This window comes from Somniosus microcephalus, chromosome 9 (genome assembly GCF_052327205.1).
Source record: "Somniosus microcephalus isolate GS21.2 chromosome 9, FLI_Smic_1.0, whole genome shotgun sequence".
NCBI classification, from domain to species: Eukaryota; Metazoa; Chordata; class Chondrichthyes; order Squaliformes; family Somniosidae; genus Somniosus; species Somniosus microcephalus.
In genome coordinates, this window is record NC_140995.1 from 150,112,463 (window position 1) to 150,121,285 (window position 8,823).

The following is an 8,823-nucleotide window of genomic DNA, read 5'->3' on the forward strand; positions in this document are numbered from 1 at the left end:
AGGTAGCCTCGCTCACTTGAATAATTCTGTGAAAAGCCTGGTAATGCTACGAACAGCTCAGAAAGATGAATAAACATATGCGGAGATTACCACTCTGTGTCAGGAACACTCTGTCTCAGCCCAGATATCTTCTAGTACTTATACAGAGTTATGTCTGGAGCCAATTGTCAAAGGGCTCTTTTGGCAGGCACCATGCACTCTGCAGTACTTTCCTTTTTAATTAGATTTGGTTTCATTTCTCAACCCTTTTCCTATAAATGGTCAACGCCAGTGAACAGTTGATATAAATTATTTATGGAGCGCTCTCAGGAAGTTGCATCAACAGTCATTAGGTCCTAGCATGCACACTGCAAAGATGGAGAAATTTAAGACGGTGCTGAATTTAGTTTTGAAGCAGCATGCCACCCTTGGATACGGCTTTCTGGCCTTAGCAACAGCCGGGGGAGAACAACTGTTCTCTGTTGTTGTGTTCAGTTGCCCCTGTAACTCATGGAATTTTGCCTACAGCATGGTTTTTCTTCTCGTCCCAGCCTTGGTGTTATTTTTACTGGGCTACTTCATAAGCAACAGAACCTGGAAGCTATGTACTGGCTCTTGCATCAATCAAGAAAAGCTGTACTCTAAAAGAATCCTCAGTCGTAGCATAAAGATTTTTGTGCAGATCACAGTGGGAGCTTTAGTAGCCCCCATAACATGGATTTCTGCTGCTTTGCTGAACGGCACTTTCTATGAATGTGGTATGTGCGGCTATTATGAGTACTTCTTAAAGGCAAACTGCACTAACAAATTCAAGGACTGTCATTCAAATCTTTTTAAACTGCCTTGTGGTCATGCATCTTTGCCTCCGTCCCCCCGGGCAGATATTCTTTATATCCTTCGTGCGCACTCCCAGGTAAGAAATACTTTTGATGACATATGTTACTGTACTTCCTTCTGCAGATTGGTGGCACATCATGCAAAATCTTTGCTTTTACATTTAGCCAAATAGAATATGCATTTATTATATTTACTATTACTATATATATGTCTGACCGCACATAGAATGCCTGAGAAGCCCAAGTGTTCAGGCTCTCAAGGCTAGTATTTAATGTAAGGGGCATGCACGAGAAGGCAACATGCCTCAACCTGCCCTGGAGTAGGGGGTTGGGTTGCTTTAACAGAACAGTTCTTCCTGGCTGTGCTGATATCACATTGGAATGTAAGATACATTCCATCATATTCTCCACTTTGGGTCTGGGATGAATCTTGATTGAAGGCTGCTTATTTCTGATTGAATATGCTTAGTGTAGGACACCCTTAATTCATGTATACACTGTTTTACCCATTCTTGCCACCTTCCAATGTAAATTATTGTGATAGCTAATACTAGGAATATGCCTTTGGGTTTCATTCTGTTTTTAGCTCACTTCTTCATAACTAAAAATTTTGGTGTGGGTGAAGCTAAAAAATTATTCTGAACCCGTGCATGGTTGAGCATTGACACTTAGTCACTTCTATTCAGGCAGGGATTGATAAAGACTTCAGTATATTTTTATGGAGTGTGCTCAATAGCCAACTAAAACTACATGGTAAATAGAATACATTATCCCTGTTCCCATTATGCCAGCAGGGAAAAAGGATATCAGTTCCCCCTCCCCAAGCACTACTAGGTAAGAACACATATAAATTATTAATAAAATGCTGGAAATATGCTGCTGGTGAGAACTTTTGAACAGAATAATGAAATCTAGCATAGGTCAATTTACATCTGTAATTCAGCTTGAATTTTATTAATGGTGATGACTATGATAATATGTCTTACATTAAGATGATCAAGACCACTGGTTTATTCTGAAAATAGACAAACAGATTGAATTATGGCATGCAGTAGGCCATCTGGAATTTGTATTTGGTGTCAGTAGGTCATGGAAGTCTTGGAATGAAAGGGCCTGCATTAACAGGCCAGAATAAAAAGTCACTTTATTTGCTGGGCTTGTGTACTGCTGCTAATTGTACTCTTCTATTGCCACCAATTTTAAAAACCTGTGATTCTTCACTGTCACCATGTCATCATTTGTCCTCATCTCCAAGTCTCTGTTGTGTCTTTAATTCTTCAAAATAGGAAAGAAAGATCTGCTGGCTGCTTCTGATGTGCTGCCATGCTCTTCCTGATGTTCCTTCCCTCTTAATTAGGAACTGTAAGAACTGGCACAAGATTATACTTCTGAAGTATTGGGAGATTTATATTAGGCAGGATTTACAAGAACTACCAGATGTGAGCTCATTTGATGTACACCTGTATTGGATTACAATGGCTTCACAAGTACCAATCCAAGCTAAGAATGTTTCTCTTTTCTTTTCAAATAAGGGCTGTAGCATGTACAAAATTGCAGTTTGAACCTGGATTCCAAATGCATAGTACTGCACTGTTTATATAAGTGTACAGATTGCACAGTATAAACAAGGTTGGGATTTAAAAACCCCTCTTATTAAGCAGCAACATAGAAAACAATTTCAGGTTGTCTTCAATCAGACTTCTTGGGCTGGATTTTCATTCAGAAGTCGGGTTGGAGGCGGGACTACAACGTTCAGGGTTGTAGTCCCGCCTCCATCGAGATGCGGCCAATCCACGCGATTTTAACTTGATTGACCTTGTTAAGCCTGCCCAGCGGGCTCAGCAAGCCAATTAAGGGCCACCCGGCAACAGGTGACGTCACAGACTGAAATTTCATCTGTCAAGACCTTTTGACAGATGAAATATCAGCGTTTCACAGCTGTTTGAAGCTGTCAAACACTGACAGTCTTACTTCTAACATGAGTCCTTCTCCACAGACTCAGTTAGAAATCTCTCCTGCACAGAAAGCTGCAGGCTGTCACTTTTGACAGATCGCAGCCATTCTGCTTTCTGTGCCGGTGCGATGAGGGACTCCCCGAACCTAAAGGAAGGAAGGCTGAAAAGGTAAGAAAATGTATGGAAAACTTATTTAATCACTTTAAACACACCAAACACACTTACCTTTGCACTCATGCACACATCACTCACCTGAACACGACATCTCGACCCCTCCAAGCCCTTCACCCTGACGGCCCGACTCTTCCGACTTGGCGTGGTTTGGAGCCATTGGGAATTCCACAGTTCAAGCTTCAAAATAGGGATTAGGCTAAAAACTGCCTGTTAACTACCTGTTAACAGGCAGTTAATTGGCACTAATCCCTTCCCACCTCGGGGAGGCGGGTCCCAGCGCGGGGCGGGTACCCGCCTCCTTTGAAACTGGCATGGGGGCGGGTTGGGGGCGGGATGGGGCCGGGACCACCGATTTCAGGAATTTAACCCCTCGCACACCTCCAAACCCGACTCCACGGCACACTGAAAATCGAGCCCAAGTCTTGGTCTCTTAGTATCTGTTAGTTTCATAGGCAGAAAACAATGGCTCCACATCTGCACTGAAGGGTTCAGTAAGGGCTTTGTGATCCTCCCTACCCAATTTTCCTCTTTGCGCTCCACTCAGGAGACTCTTAATGCCCCCATGATTTATATTTTGTCAATTATTTTAACTTCAAACAGCAGATTCGGTTGTTGAATTTGGTAGAGGTCTCAGTACATATTCCACCTGTAACCTTGTATGCTAGAACTGTAGTTGATTGAATGCATTGTGTATGATGAGAATATGAAGTGTATTTATATTTTCTTACATGCAGATGATTGGATGGAGCCTGATAGCAGCCAGCGTGGTTTTCACCCTGGCCTCGACCTGCATTGTACGCTGCTGTTCGCCTGTCAGCTTCCTCCAGTTGCAGTTTTGGAAAACATACAAGGAAAAGGAGAATGAGCTGTTTGAGCAGAAATCGGCTGAGCATGCTAAAGAACTGGCGGAGAGAAATCTGAAGTGCTTCTTCGAATCTGTAGGACTGAAGGAGATCAAAACCCCGAGCAGAGCGGCATGGGAGGAGGTTTCTCTGCTGTACTCTTTCAGCAGAACTGAAGAGTACTACAGCACGATACACAAATATGCAGAAAGGAAGACCAACAACACTCGCGCATCGTCTTCCACTGTCAACATGGAGGTGCCTGCTGTACTGGACTTTGTTGATGGTTCTGTTGACACCCATGTTTGAGAATGCGCTCAGGCAAGGGTAACTGCAGTAAATCTATGCTTTGTCCCAGGGCCTGAAATGAGCAGTATTAACAGTTCCAATTTTGCTTGCTTACCAAAATTGCGCAGTAGTATTTGTAGAAGATTTTATTTTATTAGACATGTAATGGCACTTTTACAAAAGGTTCTCATTGCCTTATTTTATTACATTTTATATATTTTATACATTTGTACAAAAACTCTTTTATTGAGCGTGTGAGTAGCGCATTGTGTTAAGGGACAGTTTCGCCATCTGTTGGGGGCTGGGTCTGAGCTGAGGCCTGCCAGAGAGGAACAGGTCTCTTCTGTCTGTGGTGGACAGTTACAATCGGAAGTGTAATGGATTCAGAGAAACTTTAACACCTTACATGAAAAAAAATGTTTGGCAAGCACTTTTTTACGTGAGTAAATTTCTTACCTTCCACTAGTCACCAGGTTCTTTGTAATCCGAAGATTTTAAATGTACTTACATAACTTTATCTAAGTTTAAAAAGCACTATATACAGAAGCTGCTAACAGATCTCCATCTTCCGCTAAGCTCAATGGGAATGAGGGTTGGAGATAGGGCTGCTCGTAACCCTGGCAACTCAGTCCTATTTGCGCTTACATTTCTTATTCGATGGTTTATTCTGTTTGAATTTTATTGCCCTGGAGATTTGGAACAGGCTGGTTTTACCACTTTTGCCAGACTGGTGGATAAATCCTAAATCAGAACACAGTAACAGGGACACAGATTTATAATTTATATATATATATCCCCCAAGATTCCTCGGTATGTGGCCCACAAAGACAAAAACGTTGGAAGCCCCTAATCTAATTGATGCGTTGCCAGATTGTGATTGCTAACATAATATCCCTAAATTACACACTTAAACTGATGTGTAACATTGACACGTTGGTGTAAATTTTCTGCATCTTCCATGGGAGGCCACAAGTACAGAGTGGGTGGGGAGAAAATTTCTCTTGGGCGGTAGCTGATGGAAGTCAATGGGAATGAAAATTGGACAGAGTGTAAAATGGGCGGCCAATTCGCTATTGCCCGTTTTGCGCTACCACTCAAGATTAATTTAACTCCTGGTGTGTTTGATGCCACCACTGCCTGTAGCAAAATAGGCAAGGTGGGCAGGCACAGTGCCATGTTCAGTCTTGCCACCACATTCTTAGTTAAGTTATTCACTTAGCCCAATGAAGGCTGAAGACAAAATTTCCATTAGTGTTTACAAAAGCAAAAGCTCCACAACAGTTCCAATCCCTAACGAAGTTACCACAGGCCTGTAGTCCTCAAAACGTACAGTGACACAATAACATAGGGAAAATAATTGAAAGTCTCTATTTCCATCCAAGTAGGAAAAAAAGGGAAGATTTCCTCTATGCACCAGGTGTAGCAAAATTGTAAACATGTTTCTAAACAACACGTTTATGATTTCACTGTACCTGGTACACGGGAAAGATCTTTCCGTCATGAAACTATCACCTCCGCCTAGATATTGTATCCCAACTCTTGACTTCTGACAACACCCAAACCAGCCAGCGCACTACTTATATAGAATTTACCCTTTGAGAAAATTGCTCAGGAACAGTACTCGGAATGGTATTGCAGGTTCCTGAATTAGGCCTCCTTTACATTTGTACATTTTGTTTTGCAATTAACTGCCCCAGTGGGGCAGGATACAAAATGACCAATAACGGACTCAGTTTGCAGCCACAGAAGGACCAAAAATATCTTAGCCCAAATGTTCGAAAAGGATAGACCCAGAAAATAAAATGTGGCCTAAACCTGGTTAGCACTTTACACTGCACAAACTTTTTTTTAATACCTTTTATCTCCTGTAATTAAATTCAATTAAATTTTATGTTGAAGTAAAGTTTTTTAATGGTACAGTTTTACTGAGCGAACGTCAGTAACCATGGAGAAAAAAATATTTAAAGAGATATGCCTATATATTTATAATGCAAACTAGATTTCAGTTTGTCAGATTAAGGCTTTCAGCTGATGTCATTAGCTGGGAAATTCCTCAGACCTGCTCCTGCTCTGCCGCTGTAACGTCACTGGAAGTGTAAACAAGGTTCCCACCGCACTTCTGGTGAAGTTGTAGCAGCAGAGCATGACCAGCTCTGAGGAAATTCCCAGCCATAATGCTAAATTTAAACCTAAAGTTTTGACATTAATTTATATATCATTATTTTTCTCAACACTTCACAAGGTGGTAATATATTATCCTATCAGATGACAAGTTAAAAATTCTAAAAGCGTAAACGCGAAAAATAAAATCGCTGTTTGTCTCAAAATCTAATTATTTGATTTTTTTAATGTGTGACATCAATGAATAAAGAAGGTAAACCCAGTATACATTTATTGAAATAGTGAATACTGGGTGGCTGGATGTTATAGAATATGTGTTCCAATGATTATCTGCATCTAATTGACAGCCTGCTTAACTGCTGCATGTTCATTTATAAAGTTGCAAGAATTATATTGAAAGATAGAGACATATGTTTCATTTAATTTGACACACACCATAAGCTATTTTTTATTGATATTTACTGATAATATACACTCTGTTCAATATTTTAAGCTGAATAAAAATTATTTAAAGAATCATTTGAGCTATGACTATTTATTGTAAATGCTGTGAAGTTACATTTGGTGGGCAGCCTATTTGTCCTCCAGTATATCGTCCTGTGAAATGGCAAGACATGAACTGGTACACATAGGTCTCTCTTCCTTTTTTGACCATGTCTTTGAGGAAGGGACCTAATCAAGCCAAGCTTCTAAGGTACTGAGGAATGCAAGAGAAATGAGGGAATCTTCCTTGTATAAAAATGGAAAATGCTGGCAACGATTAGCAAGTTAGTCAGCACCCAAAAGAGTCGGCCTAGAAATTCGAGATTGCTGGAAACCTACCGGTGACACCACGGGCGGCAGTTAAAGTCTGCCGAAATTTCTAGCTCTGGCAGCACCGGTAAATTGGTGCTGCTTGGTACTTAACATTATCGCAGCGCTAAACTCACTGTGCAAGGCGGGTTCGCTTGGCGGTAGTCTCAACAGGAGGCCCAATGTAGTGTGGCCGCAGCATCACTGCAGCAAGAACAACCTTCTCTTAAAGCAAAGCTGTCATTTTAGAAAGCAGTGCAGTCCCTAAAAGGGGAACTGCCTTCTAAAATGAAAAAAAAAAAATCATTTAAAAATAGGCAATTTTTAGCCCTTAGAGCTCAACTGCCTTCTGAAAAAAATGAACATTAAATATAATTCCCAAATGGCAGTCTCCAGCTCTTAAAGCTGAATTGCCTTCTGCATCTAAAAAAATGGGAAAAGTGCTTCAGCTCTAACACAAATGGCTCAGCAAGCCAGGGAAGGGGCACCCAGGGTCTCGCACGCAGCACTCCAGCTTTGTGCAGGGGGTCAACACTGCAAGAGAGTTCCTCTACCCACAGGGGTCAGGTGGCCCTCTAGAAAGAAGGATGTGGGACCACAGCACCGAGGCCATCACTGCTAGCAGTGTCACCCCAATGACCTGGCTCCAGTGCCCAAAGAAGCTTCATGACGTCAGACCAGTGGTCAAGGTCAGTAAATGTATCTTCAAAAGCCGTCTCCTACCAATTGCATCACTAGCCTCACACAATTCTCAATGCACGACTCCCCCCCCCCCCCATCACTCACCTACCAACAATCTGTACCAAACACGAGGCACATCTCCCATTCCCATCACCTCACCCCCTTGGAGGAGACGGTGCTGGCCATTCTTGGCAGGGGCATGGCTGAGCCCATCGCCAGCGGCGGGTCAGAAAGGATACAAGATGCTGGTATCCTCATACTTTATCCTCCTTTTCGCATGCACCTCTTGCTTTTCCGCCCTCTCATCACCACAACTCCACTCTTGTGCCTTCCTTATTTCACACACCCAAGAAATGCAGCCTGCCTAGCCAGTGGGTGACCAACAAGAGGGAGAGGAGAGTGAAGAAGAAGAAGAAGAAAAAGAAGAAACACCATCACTTGATTTCACACTCCCAGCCACCAGCTCCTCAAGGTCGACCAGCAAGGCCATCTGCAGTGCCCCCACTGAAAGTCAGCAGCCTTCCACCAGCCATGCTGCAGCCACTGGGTTAGCGCTGTGTGACATCAGTAGGATAGGCAAAGGCACACACAAGACAGGGAATACATCAGGGTGATGAATTAATTTCTTGATGTCATATTGGAAGAATAGATGTATAAAGTTGAATTGGAAAGTTTGCTTTGCGGTGGCTTTAATTTCAGCATTGTGGCCAAGAGGATGCTGTGATGGTGAATAACAGAGGGAAGGCAAGGTGTGGGACAAATGTTGAAATCTAGAATGCTAAACCTATTCTTTTCTTCACCAGTGTTGACTTACTGACCAGACAAGTATTTTCTGCTTTTATTTCAGATTTTCAGCATTTGCAGTTTATTTTTATCTGGGACTTTCCTGAAATTCCTTTCTCACAAGTCACAGACCATAAGGAGCTCATTGATTAAACGCTCTCCTCTTTGTGTATAAAAAACGGTTCATGTTTAATTGGCCAGAATGTTTTAATGTTATAATAGAGGAAATGCTCTGCCAACATTCATTGAGTCATTGCAAGAGACAGCATACCATTTGTTTGTAATAGTTGTGCTGTGCTGGCCTTAAGAACATAAGAAGCAGCATGCTCTAAGTAATTAAAATCATAGTATGATTAATAATTCAATTACTTT

At 41.9% G+C, this 8,823-nt stretch overlaps 1 protein-coding gene across 1 annotated transcript; it reads left to right on the forward strand.

Moving 5' to 3' along the window:
• The first annotated feature begins 305 nt into the window (after window positions 1-305).
• Window positions 306-6,706, forward strand: LOC147112762 (calcium homeostasis modulator protein 6-like). Its single transcript, XM_085997365.1, has 2 exons — window positions 306-892; window positions 3,679-6,706. Exons 1-2 carry the CDS (start codon window positions 341-343, stop codon window positions 4,093-4,095), a joined length of 969 nt encoding a protein of 322 aa, XP_085853491.1. The 5' UTR covers window positions 306-340; the 3' UTR covers window positions 4,096-6,706.
• Window positions 6,707-8,823: the final 2,117 nt, after the last annotated feature.

What these genes read in the sequence shown, in the direction of transcription:
- LOC147112762 (XM_085997365.1), top strand. Translation starts at nt 341, where the DNA reads ATGCACACTGCAAAGATGGAGAAATTTAAGACGGTGCTGAATTTAGTT. An exon ending in TCCTTCGTGCGCACTCCCAG is followed by an intron (nt 893 to 3,678) that starts GTAAGAAATACT and finishes TCTTACATGCAG; the next exon opens with ATGATTGGATGGAGCCTGAT.